Genomic DNA, 25,653 nt, shown 5'->3' on the forward strand with positions numbered 1-25,653 from the left:
AATATAGCAGAGCTGTGCGACGCCCCCACGTGCTGGACGTTCAGTCTGTTCCTTGCTGCGTGCCGAATGAGGAACACGGTGAAACAGCTTGTTCTTGCTGCTGTTTGGCGGAAGATGCTCGCTATCTTTGTCATCCTTGTAAAAAGTATGCCTGGGCTGGACAGCACACATGCATCCCCTGGTGAAGATTCCTCTCAGCCACAGAAGAAAATACTGGGCTGGTTCATTAGGGAATTACCAGAAGATGGGTTTTCTTTATAGTGCCCTCAGATGGACACTGGCTAGCAGAAGTCCCTCTGGATCTACCTCTTGGTTTATGCCAGTTCTTTGGCCAGTCTCATTAGAGAATATGTTTTTGGAGAACTCGGTGCTTCTACTCTACATCCCATCCTTCTTCCACCTCTCATTGTGCCATGGCTCCAAACAAAACAAGCATGTCCCTGCACTGTGTCACTAATGGGCTGCAGATTGATAGCTCCTGTTTGTAGAAACACTTGTCAGGGGCTTGATAGGCTGCTCAAGGTTGCCTGATGTTGCAGGGTGGAGGGAGGGAGCTGACGAGCTGTGTACTTGCACTTTATGGCCCTTGTGGTGGGACTGGTAGGCAGCCTGGCATAACAACCGCTCAGGGCATTTAGTGAGAGATTCATGAATTTGTAATTTTCAGAGGCCCTGAAGCAAAAGTGTCTTTAATTAAATTTTGATTCTCTCTTCTCTACCCCCTTCCCCTGCCTTCACCCTCCCCATTCTTGTCCCTGCCTGTAGTTTGTTTACTGAGACTCAGCAAAGCTTTCTGAGAACAGGTAGGAGTCTTTGAACATAGCCAGGAGGAGCAGAGGATGGCAAAGCAAACAAGCAGATGGCAGATATGATAAAGCAGCCCCCGGCTGGCTCTGCCAAGCTCAGAGAGGGCTCTGTGATGCAGTTCAAGGGTCCCGCAGTAAGAGCTTCCTGCATCCCTCTGCTCCGGACATGGATTTGGCAAGGTGTCTGAGAGACTGAGGGCCAAGCTGTGTTCCTGTGCTCTCGTTTGCCCAGTGCTCAAATCCTGGCATTGCTTAGGGCTACCTAGAGAGTTGAGGGTGTTGGGTACGAGACACCCTTATGTTGCTCTGTGTTGCCCTGCCATGGCTGACATGCACGTGCAGCCATCCATCTCTGAGTGGTGGTCCCCTCTAGAGGAGAGCGCACAGCCAAAGGAAAACAGGCAGTCCACATATATTACTATTTTCGTTTTCTTTAAAAGGAAGTTCTAAAAGAATAAGATGAGAAAATGGCCTGGCCTTTGTGGTATACTGTCAAGGGAGTAAGGGTGGGTCCCCCAGGAGATGCTGCCTTGGCATCACCTAGGACTTCCCCCATCACTAGTTTTGTTTTGTGATCCCTCCACAGCCACTGACTCAGTGCCAGTGTCTCTACCCAGCTAAGTGATGTCAGCCCTGTAACTAAATTTCTATCAACTCCCTCAGCCCTAAAGAGCTGTGGTTAAAAGGTTCTGGAGACATAATTGTGTCTGTGTAACGGCAGCGATGATTTCCTTGGGAGGTAGCACGAGAAGTGGTTCCATTCACTGCTTCTGCAGAGACTTGATAGCTGCTTCTAGAAAGGGTCTTCGTTGTGGTCCAGGTGCCTCTGCCACCACAGCTCTCACTGCCTCATGCTGCTTTCTGGTTGCATGCTTGTGCTGCCTGCACACTCAAACCATGGTCCATAGGGTGCTACCAGCCCGATGGGTGCCTTCAGGCAGGTCAGTTTGGGAATGGGTTTGACAGGGTCTGCTGTAGGGTGGGCAGCTTGCAGCAGGCTTGGTGCAAGGGGTACATGGCTTGTTCATGCTCAGCAGGTCCATGCTACTGCCAACTAGAAAGCTACCAGCCTTGTGCAAGCTCACTTCTTTTTTTTCTTTATTTTTCCCCTCATCATCCTGCTGTGGGTGAGGATGCTGTTTATCCCACTCTCTCCTTCCTGCTCCCTTGGCAGTGCAGATGGAGAAGTCACTTGACCTCCACGTGCCTTCAGGTCTGGTTTCCCAGTGTGGATGTGTTGTTGTGTCTCTTGTGAGCTACAAAGCCATCAAGCAAGGGATATGTTCTGGGGCATGGGGTGTAGAGCAGGGAGGCAGTGCTTAGTCTCCGAGGTAAATGCAGAACGCCCTGTCTTTCTCTGCCACAAACGCCCTGTCTTTCTCTGCCCTTGTGGCTCGGAGGCTAATGCGAGGCAGCTTCCCTCCCACCTGCCTTTGGGATGTTGATGAAGTATCTTGGGGGTAGGATGTGGAATACACGTAGGGAGACAGAGGTTTGGCTGGTGATGGCTTTTCTGCTCATACTTTAAAAACCGGTGGCTGAGGTTACAAGAACCAGCAGAATCAAAGAGGGAGTCTAAAGGTCCTGCTTTAATGTCCCTTCGTATTGTCAGGCCATGCCCAGGGTGACTGTTGTGATGCCCAATCTCTTGCATTATTTCACAAGTCCTTTTTAGCAGGGTTTTCCCCTTCTTCATGCCTCTCTCCTTGCTATAGGAATGTAGTTGTTTTGATTCTGCTGCTTGCAGGGCTGGCACCATGTTCAGGTGCCTCTGGTCTCACGTGGAGCTTCATATGACTTGTCCCCATTCCACAACCACCCGCTGCAGTGTGTCCATCTGGTTAACTCCCACCTTTCATTTATTTTCTGAAGCTGCTCTGTTTCACTGGTGTCTTCCAGCCAAAGGCCAGCGTCCTGGTTGTAAAGAACGGACGGAGGTGGATCTGGGGGATGATTCCCCTTGGGGGAGCTGGGAGATGAGGCTCTGCCCCAGCCTCCACACTCATGCTGGGCACCAGCTGCTTGTTTCTCACCTGGAATCAGTAGATGCTGTATTTCTGCAGGCCAGCCTGCTTCCTTTAATTGACAATTTACACTCTTGCTGCATAGAAACTCTCATCTTGAAAAGTGTTGGTGTCAGGCTGACAGGGTGGCAGGAGGTCGAGCATTTCTAGCTAAGTGCTGGAGGACTTGTGGAGCGGGAAGGTGCTGGGAGGTGCAAGACAAGCTCCTGGCAAGGGCTGTGGCAGAGCTCCCACCCTGAGACTGCCAGCCCAGCGACGGCGGTGACAGGCGATGCGTTTGCTAGCGCCTGTATTGAAATGCAAGTGGCGTTCCTTGCTGACCTCTGATGGGAGCCACGTCTACGCCTGTAGCTCACCGGTGAGGAGGGGAGCGTGCTACGCTGTTTAGAAAAGGAAATTTCCCCAAGCCTTGGAGGAATTAATCATTTTATGTGTTGGACTCTTGCCTTCTGACTGATCTATCTGAATTACAGATTAACTGGCAGCATGGGGACAGAGGAAGCCATTTCAATGAATAGCTCTCTAATTTATTAAAGGGGTTGTTTGAGCTGGTGGATCAGCAATGCAGCAAGTTGTCTGAGCAGGGAGTTGTTATCTGTCCCCTTCCTCATCTCCCAGCCTTTTATCCCCTGCTTATTTCATCCCCCCGTTCACAAAACCCGTCTCAGACTTGATGAGGGTCCTAGCAAGGAGGTGGAAACCCCAAACCAGCGATGCCCTTTGCAGATGAGCTGTCAGCTCCCAGAAAGCTTTAATTTCAGAGCCTTTATATAGGAGCCACTTCTGTGACTTTTAAACAAAGCCATCACCTTTATGACCAAAGACTATAAAATTTGGACTCAGGCATGACATCCTGGAAAACACCAGTGTATTGATGTTGCAGCGGGTATTAGTTGAGCCAAAAGGCATCAGTCCCTTTCCAATCAGTTCTGTCTAGAGAACATCAAGGGCTTCCCCCCTACCCTGTGAAGTCTACAAAGGTTTCTTGAAAACCTGCAAAACCTCATTTCTTTAGTGATGTTCACTTTAACAAATGTTGATCCCAGGACTTGCAGCAAAGCTCCACACCTGCAGTACCGTTATTGGTGTGAGCATCATGGGCTGGGGAGCACCAGAGCTGCCCAAAGCCCAGCATCCCTTCCTCTCCCAAATTCTCAGTGTGAAAGAAAAAATGTTTGTTTGTTTGTGGATATTTCTGACATGGAATTGATATTCGAGAAGAGTCTCATAATATTGTGGGAACAGATTCAGGATTTAAACCATTATACAAGTTAAATATGTTTTGATTCTGTGAGCAACACACTATTTATCTTGGGATAGAATAAATCTGAGACTGATATCGCTGCTGGAGATCATCTCAAGGAGGGCTGTGGAGGGGAAAAAACAAAAGAATTGTCTTTCTGAGAGGCACAAGTTTTAAATTTCCGTTGCCTTTGTGCATGGACTAAACCAAACTATGGTTGCAAGGACTTTTTTATTATTTTTTAACCATGTAAGGATTTATGTTTTGGGCTGAAAGTAAGCATCAAAGGTCTGACTTTAAGTTTGGGTCTACAAATTCTCACCCTGAGTGAATGCAGTCACTTGCTTGCTGGCAGGGACTGGGCACGTGGGGTGTCTGCTGGAAGTGAACCTAGTCCAGTGACATCTGTCACCTCAATGCTTGATGTTTTCACAAAAATTCCATTTAAAGCAAAAAGGTCAGAAGTTGACCAAAAAAGCAACAACTGAAAACTATTTTAGTTTGAAAAATTACAAGCATTATTAATTACTGCATGAGAATCAGATGGTGGTACTGACCAGTTTAGTTTCATGGTCCAAGTAGGATCTTGAAAGAAAACCAAGAGGAAAGACACAGAGCAATGACAAACCATGTGTTGTACCAGGTACTTTACATTTTGTGTGCTCCTTCCAGTTGAAACTGCTGAGCAATGAAGAGAGGGACATTTATTTATATTTTTTAATGCATGATATTTCATTTTAATCTTGACAGAATATTAAACCAAAATAAGGAAGCTTGAAAATTGATGTCCTGTAATGATATCAAAATCCTTCTGTCTTGGGAGTCTCATAAATTGGATATTTGGAGGGGGACGCACAGCTCCCTGGGCTTGAAGGAGCTCCGGTTACCACTGGAAAAAATAAACCTTCTTGGTGCAAGGGTGAGCGGCTGGGCTCTGGGGAGAAGGCACTGGTGTCAGCACAAAGTGATGTGGCTGGAAGGTAGCCTCATCAGGCTAATTGATCCGGAGCCTTTGCCTTTCCTGCCAGGGCTGCCTGTCTCCTTACCCATAATCCCCACCCCTTTGATGGCCCGTCAGGAATATGGGACTTGGCCCAGTTTTACATCTATCTAATAGCATTATGAAATTGATAGTGACACTTCCATTGGCGCTGATTTCTGTGAGAGATTGGAGCCAGAGGACAAGCAGTTTGTTTTCATGGTGGTTAAGCTTTCCAGGTAGATCAAGATGACCCAAGACTGATCTTGCAGTGGCCAAGGCATGGGAAGGGGAACAGTGGGAGGGGAATGGAGGCAGCTGGTGGACCCGGGCAAGGAGCTAATGAGAAACATGCCCAATGCTTGCCCTCAGTGTGTGATGGTCCTGGCTGGTGGAGAGTGTGTGCTGCTGCCCTGGCTTGTGCTGCTGAGCTGCTGCTGGCAGGGCTTTCTCTCCATGGGTGGTGTTTATTAAGCACAGTTGGGTGCCAGTCTTGGCAAAAGGCAGGAAAACTCTTGGGCAGAAGGGCCGTAGTGGTCCTAGCTGTTGTCTCTGAGACCTTCGGTGGTTCTTGCTGTTTTTTAGTATTTTCTGGCACAGATGCAGGTTACTGCAGCATCACATTCATGGTTCAGATCAGTGATCCAGCAGTGGGTTGGACATGCTGGTGGTGGAGCTGCCAATGGAGCCCTGCACAGAGACATCACTGGTGGCCCCCTTGTGCTATGGGAGCTCCATGCTGAGTGGGTTGGATACCACATCCTAAAGCTTTCACCCAACGCTGGCCACAGTGTTGAAGGCGATGCAGTTGCCACGGGCTTAATGCACACTGTGTGCATGTTCTTCATTAGCTGAATCGCAGGATAAAACTGAGACGTAGCTTAAACCACTTCTGCTTTCCCCTCCATCTTACAGCTGTTCAGCCAAGGTTGGGTTTGAGGTGGGGAAGAGCATCGCCTCGGTGCTGAGCTGGAGTTTGCAGGAGACAGCCCTTTGACGCCTTGCCAGGCAGCCCTTTCCCCAGCCTCACGCTGCATTCACATTCACACGTTCACCCCAGCAAGGCCTCAGGGAAAATGTTTATCAGTTTGTCACAGTCTCACTCTGTGGTGGGGTGGCAGGGGGCCAGGAGAAAGGATAAAAGCCTTGGGCTGAAGGTAAATTGGAAAAGCAGAAAGGAAATGCATCTGCTCAGTGCTGAGCAGGCAGCCCTGCTCTGGGCTTGGGTTTTTGTGCAGGGTCACTTGGCTTCTGGGTGCTGGATGCTCACAAGGAGGAGAAATGCCACCAGGGCCACATATGAGCCCATGGGTGAATAGAGCCATGGGGTCCTGAGGATGTGGGGAAAGCAGAGGCTGCTACTGCCTTGCCTGTATCCCTGTGTTGATGGGACTGTCCCCGTCGGCATGCTTGACAGCAGACCTGAGCATGCCCGGGTACCCACTGACCCTGAGCAAGCCGCCATCCGCTTGGGAAGGGATGTGAGTGACCGAGCATCTCCCTTTTAGCAGGTGTTAACGTGACCCAGGGGGTTGCGAGTGCATGTTAGCGATGCTGTTATGCGGATGAGGTGCGTTGCTTTGGGAGACCTCTTGGCACCTCCCGCACAGAGCAGGGGAAGAGCTGTGGTTTGGAACTGCAGATCCTGAAGCTTCGCCCTGGAGGGGCTGAGAGTGAGGAAGCGGCTGCGCACGGGCAGGGTGGGGGGTGTGGAGGTGCTGGGGCCTCCTGTAGACAAGCTGTAGGAAACGCCGCAGTATATAAAGCGCGTCTTGCAAACAGAAGAGATTAGAAAGCTGATATGATGTTATTCCGATTGATTTTGCTGTTGTATTTATACCTGAAGGTAAAGAGCAGACATACTGGAAATCAATCGGCCCTGTGCTCTTCCCCACTCCCTCTGCAGTGCCGTTTGAATGAAATGCTTATATCATTTTTACGGTGTGTCTGTGATAGGGATGAGTGAGCCAAGAGATTAATAGGTGCTGCTGAGGCCTTTACCCAGCCGCTGCCCAGCTCTCGCCTCGTAAAGCCTGTGCCGCTCCAGAGTTCAAGGTGCCCCCGAGGTGACAGCTTGGTGACTTTGGAAAAAACTAAGAGGCAAATCTCTAGTCAACAGGAAGAATGGGGCCAAAATGGTCAACAGTAATAAGCAGAGGATCTGGGACAGGTAGGATGGTGCCCAGCTCTGGCACTGAGTGCAGTGAGATGATGGAGACCTGGGGGAAGAAAATGAGGTTTTGGCTTCAAATGGAGATGATCCCATAAAGAGGGATGGAAATGATGGCCTTGTGCAGGGGAGATAAGGCAACAGGGACTTTGTTTTGATGTCTCATTGAATATCCAGTACCCACCAACACCCCCATCCTGCCCCACCAGCCATTTCTGAGACTTGACTTTAGGGCTGGAGCAGGAGGGCTGCAGGGGGACCATGCAGGGAGTTTTGCCGCACAGAGATGCTGCCTCCCTGGGTGCCTCTGCTCACTTCTGCCTCATCCAGGTGTGCGTTTCTCTGCTCTGGGAGCTGCTGGTGCTGGCTCTGCCATGCTAAGATGCCATCTCAGGAGGTTTGTCTGCAAGGTTGGATGTGTTGGAACTCAGCTGGCTCCTCACATTCCATGGGGAGAATGCATGCCTAGCAATGGGAAAAACTGGCTTGTGACCACCAAATAGGGGAAGCCAGGTGGTGGGAATGGCGGAAGGTGACTGGGGATGGTCTGAATGCCAGCACCAGCATCACCAGATGAAATGCTATCTTTCTCTGTGCAGCAACAATTGAATAAAATACTTTTCTTCCTTTCCTGTTCTCTGTGCTACTAGGTAGTTGTTTCACCTGACCTTAGTGGTGAAAACCTTTTCCTATTGGCAAACACAGTGGCTTCACAGTATTCATCCTCTGTTATACAGGAGAAAGTGTTAACTTGTTGATACTTAAAGAGTCAGCAGATCCTTGTGTTGCTGAATCTAAAACATTCTGACTACCCCTGTGCCCTGTTTGCTGTCCTTTTCCTGGTTATACGCTTTCTGAGTTGAAGAGGTTTGGTACTGCTGGGCCAGGAGCTTTAAGCCCAGATATAAAAATTCCTGCTTTGCCTTCCTGTGGGTGCTGGCTGGCTTTGCTGTCACACATGGCCCTGGCTTGTCAGATTCCTCCCTTTTTAATTATGAGATTGTCTCGTCATTTTTACTGTAAGCATTTTCTGTTGCTTGTTCTGCTGGATTTATGCAATTGTGCCATCATATGCATTGACTTTATATTTTATATGATTTGATCTTAATGTTTCCATTCCTGAGTGTGAGTGCTTATAGGATTGGTGTCTGATCTCAATAAATAAACTTGGAAAGTGGGGGAAGGAAAGGACATGGGAGGAGCGAGGGAGGTTTGGGGATCCTCTGCCCACAATGAGATTGGAATGATGCTCCATACTGGCACTACCAGGATGACTGGAGGCTGGAATAGGCAAAGGGAAGATGCACAGGGCTGCCAAAGCCCCTCTGCCCTGACACATCCCTTTTTGCAGCAAGAGCTACCTTCTTGCCCTGTGAACACCTGAAAAAATCAGGAGAGAGAATGAAATGTCAATATTAAAAAGGGAAAGCGGCTTTTGTAAATGGCAGTATTTCAGCAGACTGTTTCATTGGGAAGGGAAGGTGCTGTGAGGATCACCTGTGTAGGGATTGCCCACTGAATGTGGATCTGCCAGCCCTTCTTTATACAATAACGTATCTGCAATTTATAAGAGGGTGGAAGGTGGCAGCAGGGTGGGCAGCCATGTGTCTGACCCAAGTGGTGGTGGGTGCAAGGCCCTCAGGCCTGTCCCTCACTCCCTTTCACCCCAAAGTTCACCTGGATCTTCACCTCCTTGAGATAGTTAGGGCCCCAAACGCACCATCTCATTCAGGAGAGGGGAAAATGGATTGTTGCTTGGCCATTTTTTCCTGCCTTTGCTGCTGGAGGGGCTGGAAGCTGAGGATTTGGAGTAGACCCCTTTGAGAGCTCAAATTTACATTCTCAGAGTCTTCATCTGCCTGCATAGCTGAAAGATGTGACTTTTTATATGTTCTGTTTCCTCAAAAAGTTGATGGGGGAGACTGTGCCCCATGGGGCATGGCACAGGAGGGGTGGGCACCTTTGCAGGCTCCGCAGCTGGCCACGGCATGGTTTGGGCCAGAGCTGTGCTGTATGGGCTGGCCTCTGCAGTGATACCCTCCAGCTCCCATGGTGTGTTGTAGGATTTGTACAAGGATGCAGGGATAACCTGCTGTGGGAAAAGCTGCTTGGACCTGGTTGAAGTGGTGGTGACAAAGCAAACATACTGGACAAAGCTGGAATTAGGAGCTCTCCAGTTAAAGCCCAGTGAGCGAGGGGTCTGCTGTGGCTCAGGGGAAGAGGCGCCATGTGATGGGCCGTCCTCTGGTTTGGATTGGGGACCCTGAGGATGAGGAGAAGTGGCTGCTTCCCATTGCAGGAGGGCCGGGGATGGGCTGGAGCCCACGGCAGTCTGGCTCCAAGCAGGTCCTGTGTAGGCACCGAGCACTGACTTGGCCGCGTGCCCACATCTGCCAATAAAAATTAACAAATTGATTTCCTTTTGTTTGCCTGACAGGACGAGGCTCTCTTTATGAGACAGTAAATGCAATCTCGCTCTGAGCATGGCTAGATTTTTAATTGTATTTGTTGTGCTTTCGCTTACTGTTTTATGAGTTTCAGTTCCCTTCCTTGCTGGTGCAGAGATCAGCCCGGAGGGATGGTTTGATTTCAGCTCCAGCAAAAGGTTTGGATTTTTGTAAACTTTTTTTATTTGTTTGTTTTCCTGATAAGCTGAAGTTTGGGGGTTAGTTTTCTATCTGCATTAAAAATAAGCAGGTATGTGTGTACGTATAGCTCAGAGTTGTAAAGCTAGGCTGAGAGATCTGGCCTTGGAATTATCTACTTGCCAGTCGGTGATGTGGCCCTTTGAAGAACAGCATTTAAGATTAAGATCAGGGAAATAATGGAAGCGTCAACAGAGGTTTAAAGTCAGAGGAAGAGGGGATTTTATATATAATATATATTGGAGTTTAATGAGGTCTGCTTCAGTGCTTGCTATACAATGTATGGTGACCCACTTTACTAGGAGAGCATTTTTTTTTTCTAGTTATGGGTCATATACAGTTCTTAATTAAGTAGGTTAATTATATGGCTCCTTTTTATTACACAGACAAACGTGGATGGTACAATTAGCTCTTGCAGTGATTGTTCTTGATGAAAAAATGGTGTTCTGAGCAACAGCTCCCAGAGCCATGGGTGGTGAGGGAAGGATTGCCCTGCAGCACTCGTCACATCACATTCTGCTTCAGCAGACTCGGGTTCTGTCCTCAGCATGTGGCCTGGGATGTGGACGGCGCTGTCCTTTCCAAAACCATGTTGGAGAGACCATAACCCCATCCCTGTCCAGTGCTGCACCCACAGTGCCTCAGATGCTGCCCCAATGCGGTCAGCAGCGCTGGTGATGTCCCTGCTTGGAGTTTCTTTGGAAGCATCAAAAAGAGAAGAGTGCTCCTTGCAGAGGGCTGTTTGGATGCATGTGAAAAGTGCTGCAGCCTGGGAGGGCTCTGAGCAGCGTCAGGCCCTGTAGCTAAGCTGTCCTTGAAAGAAGTTTCTTTAACCTTTCCCTTCCCAGCTCAGCAGTGGCTGAGCCCCTGCAGCATCCCTGGGTTATCTGTTCCAGTGCTCAGCCATCCATACTGCTAGGCATTAGGGGAAACATTCAAACCCTAATCTCCCTCAGTGCAATTTAAACCTATTATTTCTTGTTTTATCCCCAGTGGACATGGAGAACAGCTATTACATTTCTCTTTGCTGCAACCTTTTACATATTTGAAGGCTGTTATCACGTGTCTTTTCAGTCTTCTCCTCTCCACACAAAGCATAATTCTTTCAGTTTTCCCTTGGAGGTCATGTTTCCTACACCTTCAATCATTTTTGTTGCTTTGGAGAGGTTACTGTGATAGCAAGCTGGAATTTTTGTTGTTTCTTCACCTGTCTGCTTTGGGGCATTCATTATGTTATGGATGTCTGTGAAGTGACCATTACCTTCTCTAATCTGTGGTTATTTATGAAGTACCCTATATTCCTGAGCCTACATTTTATCAGAAAGTATAGCTCTTAGCCTTGATAAATAATTTACCATTATGATATGATCATGCAAACAGGGGCTCCCTAAGCTATTTATTATTATTTGCTTTATTTTTCTTAAGTTACAAGTTGTCCATATAACACTGTGAATGAACCAGGCGATTCAAGACATGGACTAAAAGGTATGTCCTAGTTCACAGAGCTTCCAGAAGAACAAGGAGGTGAAGGAAAACACCAAGACAAACTCCAGTTTAGCCACAGGAAAGAGTGCCAAGTAGAGAACGATAGCAGATTTTCTGAAAAGCAGAGACTTCGGGGCAATCTGGAAGAGTATTTGCTCAATATTTGCAGAGATGATAATATCGGGATGAATGCAAGGCAAGAAGAGTTGGAATATTGCTGGGATGGGTGGAACATAGCCTAACTGGGAGGCTGGGGAAGAAAAAGAGGGTGGAGGTGAGGCCAGGAACAGTGGTGTTTGAACGAGGCGTGCGTCTTGGGAAAGAGGAGTTGGCTGTAAAGGAGCTGTGGGAGGGAAGGGAGAACAGCATTCTCCTTGTGATGTTTCCCAAAGCAACGTTTTCAAGCTGCCTCGCTGCTCTTTGGTTAACATCAGATTCATGTTGATCCTCATTTTCTGGTTGTGGTGGCTGACTCTCCCATGGTTGTTGCAAAGGGGCAGGTTGGCAGTGGCTGTAATGCTGGGCTGGAGCAGGGGCTGCCCGCCTCTTCACCAAGGGGTAGTAGTCCTGGGCAGCCCTAATATCTCCCCAGCCTTTCCCCACAGCTCTGTGGCTCCACTGCTGCTGACGTTGCTTCCCTGGCAGGAACACTGCATGGGCTTAGCATGGAGAACAGCTGAACTCTGTCCTTGCAGACAGTGTGCATGCTGCTGGCTGATGAGGCTCCTGCTTGGGTGGGAGGAGAGCCATCAAAAGCCTTTCAGAATATAGATGTAACATGTCTGATGTTCGGAACGTATGAAGGCTTCTTGAAGTATCAACAAATAGACTCCTTTTCTAGTTAATATCCACTTGTCCGTAACACAGACTGAGCTATTCACAGAAACAGCTAGTGCATCACTGTTCAGGTTTTAAGTATCAGGGGAGCTCCAAAATGTTTTAGATTGTGTTTTAAGATCATAGGATGATATATCAGGAATTACCCCAGGCTACCCTTGACTATTACTCTGCATTTTTGCAGTACAAAACTGGCTCCTTCTCTGTGTCCCTCTGCCTTTTTCTCTGTCAAGTGGAAGGTAAACCTAAATCTTAAAATCTGTACTCTCTTTTTCATTTTACTCCATTTTTCCCTTTAACCTTACCAGGAAAATGTTCTGCTGAAGCCGGTGAGAGTTCTTCCAAATAAAGCCATTCATCAGCATTATACATCAGAAAACTCAACCTCTTTACCTACTTAACAGCAAAAAAAATATGCTATTGCCAAGATAGATTTAAAAAGTTGAAGCTGCGGTAGCTGCTTTATTTCCAGGAGTTACTAATGGCAGTATGTATTTTGAGTGTCAGAGCTATAAAAGTGATCAGTGACTGCTTCATATCGATAATGTTTTTGAAGTTTGTGTCAGGCTTGTGCAGTGAGTCCAGCACTTGTCTGAGTCTCTGAGGGGCAACAGCGTGGCCATGTGCTTAGAGGGAACTGGATCTCAGCTGTGACCAGCCAGAAGAGATAGGAACGAAAGAATGAAAGTGATAAAGAGCCATGACTGTGTTGTAGGAGATAATGTTGTCCAGATTTCTACACTTCTCCCCCCATAAAAAAAAAGAGTTAAGAGCAGAAATTTGGAGAAGTCCTCAGCTGTAAAGTATCTGTAATCCAATTATATCCTGTGGAGGACATTGGGATGAGTCTGCTAAATGGTGTGTTATAGTCAGTGCCAGCTGAGTGCCTATCATCTTCAGAAACATTTCTGAAAACTTGAAAGCTAGTGCATTGCGTCCATCAGATGTGTTCCTTAGGACTCTTGAGAATGTGATTTATTTTGATTTTTTTTTCAGGACCTGGAAATACAGTCGTAGAATCACAGAATGATTTAGGTTGGAAAAGACCTTTAAGATCATAGAGTCCAACTGTTAACCCAGCACTGCCAAGTCCATCACTAAACCATGTCCCTAAGTGCCACACCTACACTTTTTTAAACACCTCCAGGGATGGTGACTCATCCACCTCCCTGGGCAGCCTGTCCCAGTGCTTGACAACCCCTTCAGTGAAGAAATTTTTCCTAATCCCCAATCTAAGCCTCCCCCGGCACAACCTGAGGCCATTTCTTCTTGTGCTATCACTTGTGACCTGGGAGAAGAGACCGACCCCCCTCGCTGCAGCCCTTGCAGCAGCTGTGGGGAGCGATAAGGTCCCCCCTGAGCCCCCTCCTCTCCAGGCTGACCCCCCCCAGCCCCCCCAGCCGCTCCCCATGGTTCTTGTGCCCCAGCCCCTTCCCCAGCCCCTGCCCGGCTCTGGACACGCTGCAGCCCCTCAGTGTCCCCCCTGCAGTGAGGGCCCAGCGCTGACCCCAGGATTCGAGGGGCGGCCGCACCAGTGCCCAGCGCAGGGGGACGGTCACTGCCCCGGCCCCGCTGGCCACACTGTGTCTGACACAAGCCGGGCGCTGCTGGCCTCCTTGGCCACCCGGGCACACGGGGGGCTCATGCCCAGCCGGCCCAGGCTGCAGCGCTGTGTGGGGCTGGTGTGACCCAAGTCAGGCAGTAAACTGTCCCTAGATTATTGCAAGGGTAGAATCTACTTCATGTGCTGTACTCTCCCTGTGGTGGCAGGACTGTAACTGTCTTGGCAGTTCTTGAGGTTTCCCACTTTTGCAGAAATGGGTAGGGGTAGAGATTATCATGGAGCATCAGTTTGGCTCTGAAGCTTCTGAGAGTTGGTGTATATTGTAAATGGCTCATCTTGGTAGCATTGACTTCAGCTGGATGACTAAGAGGTAAAGTTCATTCACAGGACTCTGTTGGCGAATGAGATTGCAACTGTGGATCAGCTGAGATATGGTTACTTCTTACCCTATAGGTCTTGGACAGGTTTGGATTATGAAACTGGGGATAATGCATGTAGAAAGTCCTCCTAAGAAGTGAGCTGCAGAAAAAAACCTGTGGTGTGTAAAGAAGGTGACACTGGATCTGTTCATTGGCAAGGAAATTGCCATCAGACCATTGGGTAGTAGATGCTGGCTGTACTTAGTTTCACAAGTATCTGACCTCCTTGAGCATGCCCTACTGTTTTAGATGTAGCCATGTCCTAACCTGCCTGTGCCAGCAGGACACTGCCCTGATCTGTGTTCCTTAAGCATGAGGAAGTGCTGTGCAAGCAGGAACAGCAAGGGTTAAGTGCTAGCAGGGCTCTGTGAGCCCCCGAGGGGTATGTCCCTAGCAGGGTCTGTGCCAACCTGACCTCTGTCCCATAGCTCATTCTGAAACCAACTATCTCCCTCCAGTACTAATGCTGTAGGAGATGTCCTCTTTGCTCCCTGTCACAAAGGTGCGATTCCTGCTCTCAAAGCAGGGGAGAATTAAGACTTACCTTCATATAATTCACTAGAGAGGCCTTTCACATGCCACTGCCTGATTAGGTACCTTCCTTTGAAGCAACACCTCAGCCACTTAGGGAAAGTGATAAGCCTTCAACAGCCTCTCCCACTGCTCCACTGCAAGGGAGATCTTCCTGGTATCTCCTCACATTATCTGCACCAGTCTATACGAGCTGATATTTTTATGACTTGTTTTGTGAACTGCACCTTGAAATGCAGAGTTCTCCCCTTCCCACTGCAGCTGGGCTGGCCAGCGGTGCACGGTATGGCTGAGGGAATGTGCACGCCATGCATAACACAATCCTCCTGGTTCGCATGCAAAGAATTGACAACACAAAAGAACAAAAGTCATTCAAACCAAAATTGCCTGTTTGCTTTTTGTGTTTGGAGAAATACAGCGTGCATAGTCCCAACAGAGGCATCTTGCGGCAAGAGCTGCATTTTGCCTCTGCATCTCAAAAGCTGGAAGTCATGTGGGCCTGGGGAGCAAAGGAAAAAAAGGCCAGAACCTGCCAGAAGGAATTCACAATGAAAGGAGACTTTTTTTTCCTTGTGACTAAAACACCTGTCGTGGCTGCCAGGACTCTGCTAATTACACAATAACTTTATTATATCCCACTTGGAAGAACAAACAATACTCAAAGCTCCAAAAACGAGCAGCCTTTATAATGCAGGCAGAATGACTGCATGGAGCTGATGTTCACCCTGTCCTCCCAGAAGCTCGGGAGAGTAAAATGGTTCGAAGACTCCCCTCTTTGTTGCTAGTGCTACATAATAAAGTAATTGTGCAATTAGAAGCAGATTACTGATGGGAGAGAGGAATTTTCTATGTGATGCAGGTAAAAGGCTGGTGCCTCTGAATAGGTTTGAAGCCTCAGTGCAGCATCTCCGCTCATTTTTGCTTGAGCTTCTGGTAGCCCCTGGTAGCATCCAGACAGGAGAAAAGCAGCATCTCTAGTTGAGTGTGGATTTTTTTGTCCCCATGTGAATATGCAAGGGAGGTTCTCGTGGAAGGTTGCAGTGCTGTCCCCACATTGCCCAGCTCCTCAGGATCCTGTGTTTACATAGCACGAATGGCTGCAGCATGGATTAGAGGGTTTCACTTCATGATGGAGGTGTTTGTGATGTTGGTTTGCTGGTTGGGCCTCGGGATGGTAGAGAATACATGGAAGTGGGGAATAATGTATTAAGGCCTGATGTCCCCTGAGGTTTCCAGCCTTGGCTGGAAAGCAAAGGCTGAAGTTAGAAGGTCTAAAAATAAAATTAAGCATAAGCTGAAAATTGGGGTACAGCTGAGTATTGTGAAGTATGTGTGGGAAGCAGGCCTTGGCTCTCAGGTATGGATGCTCTTTCCTTCATCACTTCTCGTTACCTATGGGAACAAGCCTGCCATTGGTTAGGGCAAGATAAGAGCATTGATGCCTTTGCGTGCAGGCACTTGAGTGTTAAGGAGCCGTAGCTGGAGCAGGAGGCTGAAGAAGCCGGAGTGTGGCTGCTGGCTGGTCATCTGCAGAAGGGAGAATGATGTGGGTGCATTTGAACGTGCTGGTGTTTTGGGGACCTTCTCCATGGAGGTAGACCAGAATGCGTAAATGGGTGCTGCGGGACTTGGGAAGGCATGTGGACTGTGCTGAGGCTCCTTACTCATGGAGCAGCAACTTCAGGACTTTGCATGGGGGTCAGCGCAGAGGGACCACTTTCAGCTCTCAGTCTACTGGGGAATGGTGACAGGTCCTGTGAGCAAGCAGCAGATGGGGAGTTGGGAGTTAAGAAGTAGTTGAGATGGTGGCAGATGAATTAGAGGAGACAAGGAAGAAGGAATCTTCTGGGTTTGTTGCAGCTCAGCCTAAAGGTTGTGGCACCGCCTTCTCCATATCTTGTTGGAGTGTCTCCTCTCTGCCATCCTTGGGTGCCTGTGACCTCTAAGGTGTGCCAGCGTGGCAGAGGCGTCCTCCCATGGGAAACCGCCTCTGTGCTCTTGCTCTAGTGAACTCAGTTAATGAACACTAGAGAGTCTGTGGAGGGATAGGAGGTTTCCTTCGCTCCCATCTTGGGGGTCTGATTACTTTGCCTCATTTCCTTGTCTGTCTAATGGTACTGTGACCTTTTTTGGGGTCAGGAGGTTAAGGGGGAGATGTTGCCTTTTGTTGTGGTAATGGGGGGCAGCATGACCTGAGCACTATCTACTCCAGTCTATTGTAGGTCCCTGTAGGTATCGGTCTGACTGAAGGGTTCTGCGTAGGTGAATCTGGAGGAGGGAGAACAAGATGGGAAACATACTGGGCGAGAGAAATGGTGTGAAAGTGGGTTTGGGTGAAATAGATCTTCTTTACAGGTGATGTTTCTCCAGTCTAAGCACAGTTATGTATTCTGCCAAGCTCGTGACGCCAGGGTATACAGGCACCACAGTGACTGATCTATCTTGTGACAGCTCTAAGAGAGGACTTTGTGTAGGATTCACTTGTAACGTGGTCTCACCTGTAGCTACCTTAACCCCGGCAGGATTGTTAGCCTGGTAGCCCAAACCCAGTAAGGAAAATTTCAGGTGTTTTCCCTGCCCTGCCTCCAGTGCCTGGAGAAACTAGCCCTGGGGATGGGACAGCTGCCAGGAGTGCTAGGACAGGTGTCCTGTCCAAGGGCTGGTGGTGATCCACTGCTGACCTGCAGTGATCTGTATTCGCACGGTCAGCAGGTCTCGCGGGTCCCCTTTCTCCTGTTGTGCCTGACAGATGTGCATGGTGTTTGCAGGTCCTGTGGCAGTGATCAGCGGAGAGGAGGATTCAGCCAGTCCCCTCCACCACATCAACCACGGTATCACAACACCCTCGTCCCTGGATGCTGGCCCGGACACGGTGGTGATCGGCATGACCCGCATTCCCGTCATTGAGAACCCTCAGTACTTCCGACAAGGTCACAACTGCCACAAGCCAGACACGTGTGAGTGCCCGATCCGGTCGGAGCCCCCTGCGAGGATCAGGGGATGGGCTTGGGGGGTGGGCAAAGGAGGACGAGGAGCAAGAGGTTAAGGGGATGAGAAAGAGGAAAAAGAGGTTTTTGAAGGGAGTGGGTCTTGGTATGGTCCAGAAACCAAAGTGAATCTCAGGTCTCAGAAATCACAACATACATGTAGGTGCTTCCAGAGAAGACTTTCCACTCTCACCTTCACCTCCCTTCACCCTCCCGCCGCCACCCGCCAGTCACCTTCCCCCCCTTGCCTGAAAGTGCCATTCAAAGCCAGGCTCTGCCTTGTTGGCTCCAAGCATGAAGTCCCAGGGGTGAGTGAGAGCCACCTGGGAGCGTGGGACCCCTGCTTGACTGGGGAAAGGACCTGCCTTCCCTTCCTCCTCCAGCAGTTTCCCAGCCATGGGGCTGTCTCCCTGGCTCCCCGCCAGGCCAGGGAGAAGCTCAGAACATGTGGCCATAGGTGGGGCAGATGCGTGGAGATAAAGAACAGGAGGCTTAGGTGCTGGATGTCTTGTTTGATGGGCTTCTGTAAAGCTTTTGCACCTTGCCCATGTAAATCTGGGTTGTGAACCGGGCTCATTAGACTAGCAGGTGGTGATCAGGTGGTCCTCTCTATTTCGTGTTTCTGAATTCTGAGTGTAAAAGGGAAGTGCTGGGTAAAAGGATGCTTTTCTGGGAGTCCTGCACTGCTTCCCATGCGAGTGGCGAATATAGCCCTCCGCAACACGCAGCTCGCAGCCAGCCAGTAGTTTTCTCCCAGCCTCTTACCAGCTCTGAGATGCAAGTCGAGTGATGCAGGAGGTTTGGATAACATTCCTCTCCTGCTATTGCTCATCCTTTTGGTGTGTCTGGGTTCCAGGTAGAACTCTAAAAATATAAAAAACTTACAAAAAAAAAAAAAAAGGGGGGACACCCCCCACCCACCCCCCAACTTGTGCTATCTCTGTGGCCCAGCTGGAAGCGGGGAGTGCTGCATTAAAGTCGCCTCTGTTCTCCCCTTGGCTGCTGCTGACTCATGAGTGCAGGAGACGTTACAGCCCCTGGAAAGAGGGAGGAGGCCGATCTCCCAACCTGCAGAAACTCATTCAGCGTTTAAGTGAAGTGCTCAGCAGGAGCACGCTGCTCCCTGGCCACCGCTTCTCCCATCAGGGAACGGGGAGCCACAGCCGCTGCTCTGGTGGAGGTGTCCCTGGGGCAGCCCCCGCCGTGCACCCTCCCGGGTGCTGTGAGCCCATGCCCAAGCCGTTATCGCCGTGCTTTGCTTGCAGAGCAGTGGGGTGTACCCAGTGAATGCACCCTGCTTTCCCTTTGATTTTCATTTTGGTGTGCTAAATTTGGTCTGTTTGCAGAGAGGGGAGGAAGAGTGCGGTGATTAGGCAGGAGCAGAGAACCTGAACGTAGTGGGTTTTTTCTGTGCCGTTAATTGTGTATTTTACATTTCCTATAGCACCTCATCTCAAAATGATTTGCAAACTCTGATGGCTTGGGAGGGGGGGCTCTGCTGCTTTATTTTTTCCTTCCTCTCCTGTGCTTTCTCGAATCTCTTGAATCTATGCGCCGACCATTGCAAGACACGGCTGATGTTGTAGCTGTGTGGTGCCAGAGATTAAACCTCAGAGGATTGAGTTTTTCTCTGAATATTTGCCCTGTGGGGCTTGTCAGAGCTGGGTGGGTTGCAGGAGAAGTTGCTTGCAGCAGGATTTGGCCTCAGAGTTTCACAGGGCTACTTGATTATGGTCTGAAGGGTTCACATAGATGCATGAGGGTGGTATCTGGAGCCACTTCTCTTGTGGAAGGTGCCACAGTGTGGAGGTGTAGTGCTAGTGACAACTCTGCACCCTTGAAAATCCACGACAAATTGCCACCTCTGAGCTCTAGGTTTCCTGGGGCTGCAAGGCAGTGGGACTGAAATCAAACCCCACACACAGGCACTCCCTTTGGGTGCTAGCAAGAGGTAAACCATAGCTGGATGCTGGCAAGCTGAAAGCCCTTTTATTTTTTAGATTTGCTTGTCATTCACAGGACAAAATCCAGGCTTTGAGACCTCAGGCAGAGTTGGATTTGGTGTGTGTTTTGTATTTTAGTCCCCAAGACTTGACTTGGACAACACTTTTGACTTCACTGGTGGCTTTGCTTGAGGCTGGAGAGTTTCATAATTCACCTTTTAAATTAACTGTGCTTTGGGGAGCTTTTGTTGTAAGGGGGTCGTTTGATCTGATGTGTTCTGTTCAGCTTAAACCTGAGCTGGAGAATATTTGTTGCTCATGTTCTCCCCATGGTTTTCATGCTGGAGGGTTTTTCTTTCCTCCTGTGCAGGGCTTGGACACAAACATTTCTTCATTTGCTGTCACTTGTAGAAAGAAATCCTCTGGGCTGGGGAGTGCCTCAATGCCCAGCTGAGCCTGTATTGATGCAGGCGTTCATCTCTCTCCTGCCACCCACCTCCCACAGAGCTGCTGTCCAGCCATGAGCAAAGGTGCTCCATGGCACCCAGCATCTCTCCTTTGCACTGAGGTGTTGCTACAGCAATTTCCCTCTCCACTATGAAACTTTTCTCCTTCCTTCCTTCCTCCTGAAAGCATCCCTGTGCTCTTGGATGTTGTCTGGGCTGAGGACATGCCGATACCCATTGCTGCGCTGCAATGAGGAGAGCAAACTCTATATGCTTAATGCAGTATTAATAGTACATTGATGTGATATAGATTTCTGTCACCCTCTATACTAGCAAACATCGCTTATCACGCAGGGATGACGGATGTTTATTCCCAGCCACTTAGCTCTGCATAATGGAATTGCAGCTGAAATATGGAGAGCAGCTCCTTGCCCGCGGAGCTGCAGCCCCTCTCGCTCCCGCTGTGCGATGCTGTCCTGTGCGCTCTTCTTCTTAACGTGTCCTCAGGGAGAGAGAGACCTGTTCCTCACTGGGGATGTGCTGTCTTCTCATCGATGGGATGAAGGGCACAGGAGCCAGCTCTCACCTCTGACTTTCTGGGATTTTTGCGGTTGTCTCTCACTCTCTTTCTGCTACTACCTGATTTAGAGGAGCAGGAGGGACAACCTTGGCTCAGGGTCCTCTTTCCCTTCCTGGCTGAGGGCTTCTGAAAGAGCCACGGAAGAAACTACCACCCTCTTTTCTCATGATGAAGCACTGAGTCTCTGAGAAGATGCTCCCCCCATCTTTATGCTGTAACTCCATGGCAGGCTGGGCAGCACTAGGGTTTGCAGCCAGTGGTTTCAGCCATCCTCAGCTCTACATGGAGGGTTAAAGAAAGAGCTTGGCAGGGGGGACAGTCCAACCACAAACTGATTTCAGAAGACTAAGCTGAAACAGTCTCTTCCTCCTCATCTTTTGCACATGGATGAGAAACCAAGTGGCATATCTGCTTGGTGGGTGTCAGCAGGAGGAGCGACAGGTTGTGGTGAGTTTTCACCTCTCTGTACTTGGAAATAAGCAGACGAGAGAAGAATGGTATTTGTTGTGGCAAGCGCTGTGGACAGAATACGTGATGAGGAAATACGGTGTAGGACCACATGGCTTCAACCTATGGTCAAGGTTTTGATAATGTAAAATGTGATCCAGTCTACCTTCATTTCTGTCCAGAAGATGGCTATTAGTCCTTTCGGGCAGGCTTGGCAGTAACAGCAACTTCTTACCATCCATCCTCTGATATTCAGGATGTGAATTTGCAAAATTCAAGTTTTGTATTTATGAGCAGCTGGAGATTTCTGTGGTGAAAGATTGGTAATGTTTCAGAAGAAACATTTTGGATGATTATTTTACTTTAATAGTAGTAATTAAGTAGTAATTAATTATAAGCACAGCGCATCAGATACAGATTAGTTCTTGGATCTGGTCTCCCAAGCTTTACTCAAATGCCTGTGTTCTGGAGTTCTGTTCCCTCATATTTCTTGTCCAACAAAATAGGTTGTCTTGAGCAAGACGCAAATGAGAGGAAAGAATCCTCCTTGATGGAGAAGGTTAGTCTGGGGGGCAGATCCTTTGCAGATCCTTCTCTGCCTCCCAGTAGTGGATGCTTGGTTCCCACCAGTGCTGTGAAGACTTTTGGGGCAAGTGGTTTGATTTTGGTGGAAGTTTTTGCCAGACACAACCAGAGCTGTCTGTGTTTTCCAGGACTGGCACAGTCAGGGGACTGGGATGCATTCTCCACACGGGTGGAGCAGCCGTCCTTCCGTAGAGTCCTAATGAGGGCTTTTTTCAACCTCATTTATTACAGGCTGCCCTGACATAATTACATATTCGAAGTTAGTAATTACACGTATTCATGCTAATTAAGTAATTAGATATAATTACACTAACTGTAAATACATGGTAATCTGCTAAAAAGAAGTACTTCAGAAAAAAACAAGGCAAATCACACAATAAAAGCGCCATCAGCACTCTTTCACTCAGTACCCTGTCTTTATCTTGTATTTCAGTGCAGTTTAAAAGGAACATTGTGGTCATTTAAAAAATCATATTTTTTTTTTAAACAAATAGTTTGTCTTACCTCTGCTTCTAAATAGGTCTTGAAAACAAAAATGGGAGGGATATAAGGATATTTACCCTTACTGCTGTAAATTCTTTTTGTTTGTCTAGTGTGCTTTGTTCATCCTGGGCATGGGAAGCTAAAAAGTATGCAGCGTTTCTATTTTTGGTCAGTTCATGTTCCCATTTTTTACCAAAAACAACAACGTAAAAATAAAGCTATAAATGCTTGCAGTTTTATTTGGCTGAGAAGGAGCACTGTTGGTAGTGGAAAAGAGAAACTTTTCCTTTTTTTTTTTCTTTTTTTTTTTTTTCTTCCAGGGATGAGAGGATTTGTCAAATGTTATTTTCATGCAATACAATGTAGAACCCAGTGTGAAGTGCCAGCAGCACTCTGCTGCCCAGCGCCCAGCCTGGGGCCAGGCTGTACAGGTCCCAGTCCCTCCCACAGGTCTCTGATGTTTCTCCAGTTTCTCCAAACTTCTCTTTTCCTTTTCTCTCCTCTAACGTGAAATCCCCATGCTCTTCTCCAGCAGGACCCAATGCCCACTACCTCTCTGAAGTAGGCACTCTTCTGCACTGAGGCTCCTCACTGTCTTGTCCTTCTTGTCAACCCATATGAGATGTCTTTAGGGGATTTAATGAAGACCTATAAGCAGCTGTATACTCATTGATATGTTTTTTGCTACTCTGTTCTGTGTTTCCTCGTTTGTCCTAACAAAGCCTGAGTTTGTGGCTTGGGTCTGTGGAAAAACCCCAACCTCAACTCTCAGCTGCTAGCAGGTGGAAGGCATTGGATGTCCCTGCAATGACCTTCTGCCTCCAAATTTCCTTTCCTTCTGGTTTGCGGTTGCCTCTCAGAAACTGCTCTGAGCTCCAAGTGCTGATATGATTGTCCTGCAAAAGATTTGGATGTTACAGAAACTCCATAGGCTCTGGCTAGCTGCTTCCAGAGCAGATGTTGCAGGTGCCTGAGGAAAAGTGTGAGCAACCAAGATTACTGCTTCTGTCCCCTGACAGAGCAGAACTGAACTTCCCTTGTGCCCAGCATTGCCCTCTCATCCCCTTGCCCAGGCTGTGAAACCTGACTAACAGGAGCGATTGCATGGCCAGTGCAACTTGATCCAACCTGCTCAGCTCTTACTAGCCCTCTCAGATGGTTTTTCTTACCTGTGGCAATTTTATGCTCTGCATCGTTTCATCCAGCTCTGAAAAAGCAAGTGGAAGAAATATCTGCGTTTTCCACAACTCAGGAGTCTAAGCTGCATTTTGCAGAGGTGGAATGCCCATCCCTCCTATTGCATCTATACATTGAGTTGCAACCTCTGGCTCAGTAAGTCAGCCTTTGGACCTTCCTGCCATGATGGTGCTACAGAAATCAGAGTTTTCCAGGCTGTCTCGGGAAGGTGGGCAAGTTCCTTTGTGTATACCTTCCCTCGCAGCCAGCTCTGCAGATATTGTCTGTGTGATTGTATCAGAGGAAAGAAAAGCGGGGTGGGAGGGTGGGAAACATGGCTCTGTCTGGCTCCTGCCTGCTGTAGAAGGAGCCACTGTAGCCAGCAGTGCAGCCCTGCCTTGCTGCAGATGCGATGTGCACCTGACTTTGTACAGAAGCCGATTACCTCCTGCAGCTGTTTGGGTTGTAGATTCCCTCTCTGTTACTTCAACGTGTGTTTATTGAAGATATTTGTAGCAATACCTGAGATCAAAGGGGCTGAGCAGGCTCCAGCCCTGGTGTGGGGAAGCGATGCTGGCAGCACAGCTGTGGTGTGTGACATTGAGCAGACAAATTCCTGGTGATGGGGATCCAGTAGGAAGAGAAACCCTTAAATCAAGCAGAATGTGGCTTTGGGCTGCTAATGTTGACGTACCTGCAGAGAGACTGCACTGGTGATGGAAATACTTCTGGATACAGACGTCAAGGAGTGGACAGGGAAGTATTTTCTCGTACAAAACTCTGCCTCCTTTTCTGGCCTAAAAGCCTCTCCTCTGGACCTTTTAATCCTGGTGTCTGTGGGGCCAGCAAGCAGGGTTGGCTTGCCTGGGGTCATTTTGGAAAGTGAGCCCATGAGGAGTGAACTGTCAAGCACTTAACAAGCCAGATGAGGGGAGACCCTGAGCTGGTTTCCTCCTGGATTTGAAGCAGCTCTAGAACAGCAGGCTGCTCGATCTGCCTGGCAGCCTTGTTCCTGCGTCAAATGAGTTGGACCGGCTGGCCCAAGCCATGCGCCGTTTCATGGAGGATGTGTATGTGCACTCGTGATACTTTGTCTTGTATCCAGCCCCCTGCTCATCTCATACAGGGGCTCACGCACCCTCCCACTGCTCTTGCAGCATCCTCTGGCCCCCACGTAGACACCACCATCCCTGCGTAGGTGGGCATGTGCTCTCCACCCGCTCACACATGCACTGTGTTGGGCATGGCATAAAACAGTTGCTGAATCAGCTCTTCTTCATTCCCCATGGCTCAGATTCCTGCACGATGACACCTACACACCGATCACCTCTGCCTCACAACTGATGCTGCCGAAGCACACGTGGATTTCTGCTGAACAGCAGCTCTGCCTTTTCTTGGCAAAGCCAGGGACACCACGATGCTCCTGACCAAGCAGTTCTCCTGCCAGGGATTACCAGAAGTTATCAAAGATGGTTGCATCTCCAATTTGTGGTGGGTGTTCAAAGCCTGGCAGCACAGGAGTGCTTTTCACCTGTGGTCTGGCATGAGTCAAGACTCGTAGAAGGGTGAGAGAAGACAAATGGGATGAAATGGGGATAGAGTAGGTTTACATTCCCCACGTTATTGGATGTGTGCCCAGGTATTGGTGCTTCTCCCTGTGCAGTTGGGCTTGTAGTGCTCTTGACCCCACAGCACTCAAACCTGAAGGAAGTGTCCGTGCCAGAGAAAGGAGGGCTCTGTTCATCAGCCAACGCTCCTCATGCCCATGGCTTCATCCCTGCAGGATAAGAGGTAGTGACACAGTGCAAGACTGGAGGCTATTGCAAACTCAGGCAGCCCTGGTATCAGGTGTAACAAGGGGGGCTCAAGAGTATTCTCCTCATGGCTTGTTGATTGTGCGAATTTTGCTGTGGATTGCTTTAAAAATAGCCGGTGTATGTATTTGCGTGTGGGTAGAAGAGCTGTGGTACTGATTTCTTTTGGCCATCAGTTAAACATTTGTCTTGCTCTGTGATGAGTTTACTGCGGCTTTTAATGCTTGACTGTTGGGAAAGTATCTGGAGGCTAGGGTACCTCTGCGCTCCTCTGACAAGGGGGATGTGACTATGGTACCTGGCTGTGGGATACCCCTGAAGGCACTGGGACCTCCCAGAGTTTGCAAGGACATTGTGTTGTGACTTTTTAGTCTAACTGGACTGTTCTTCAGGTTTAGAACCTCTAAGGTGAACTCTTAGAAGTGCATGGGGACTCATCATGGTCAGACAGGAGCTGTCTCTCTGGTTAGAAGATTGCAGGCCCTTGTT

General features: G+C 48.8%; 1 protein-coding gene across 5 annotated transcripts in view; it reads left to right on the forward strand.

Moving 5' to 3' along the window:
• NTRK3 (neurotrophic receptor tyrosine kinase 3) overlaps positions 1 to 25,653 on the forward strand; it is a 231,823-nt gene that overhangs the window by 102,664 nt on the left and 103,506 nt on the right. For all 5 annotated transcript variants that reach the window (XR_008749358.1, XR_008749360.1, XM_005242418.3 and 2 more), the window contains exon 12: positions 17,472 to 17,660. Coding sequence is in view for 3 of the 5 variants with exons in the window: in XM_005242418.3 (XP_005242475.1) it covers positions 17,472 to 17,660 (189 nt within the window). In the remaining 2 variants the exon portion in view is untranslated. The remainder of the gene's footprint in view (positions 1 to 17,471; positions 17,661 to 25,653) is intronic.

The sequence above is a fragment of the Falco peregrinus genome, chromosome 1, assembly GCF_023634155.1.
Source record: "Falco peregrinus isolate bFalPer1 chromosome 1, bFalPer1.pri, whole genome shotgun sequence".
Taxonomy (NCBI): Eukaryota; Metazoa; Chordata; class Aves; order Falconiformes; family Falconidae; genus Falco; species Falco peregrinus.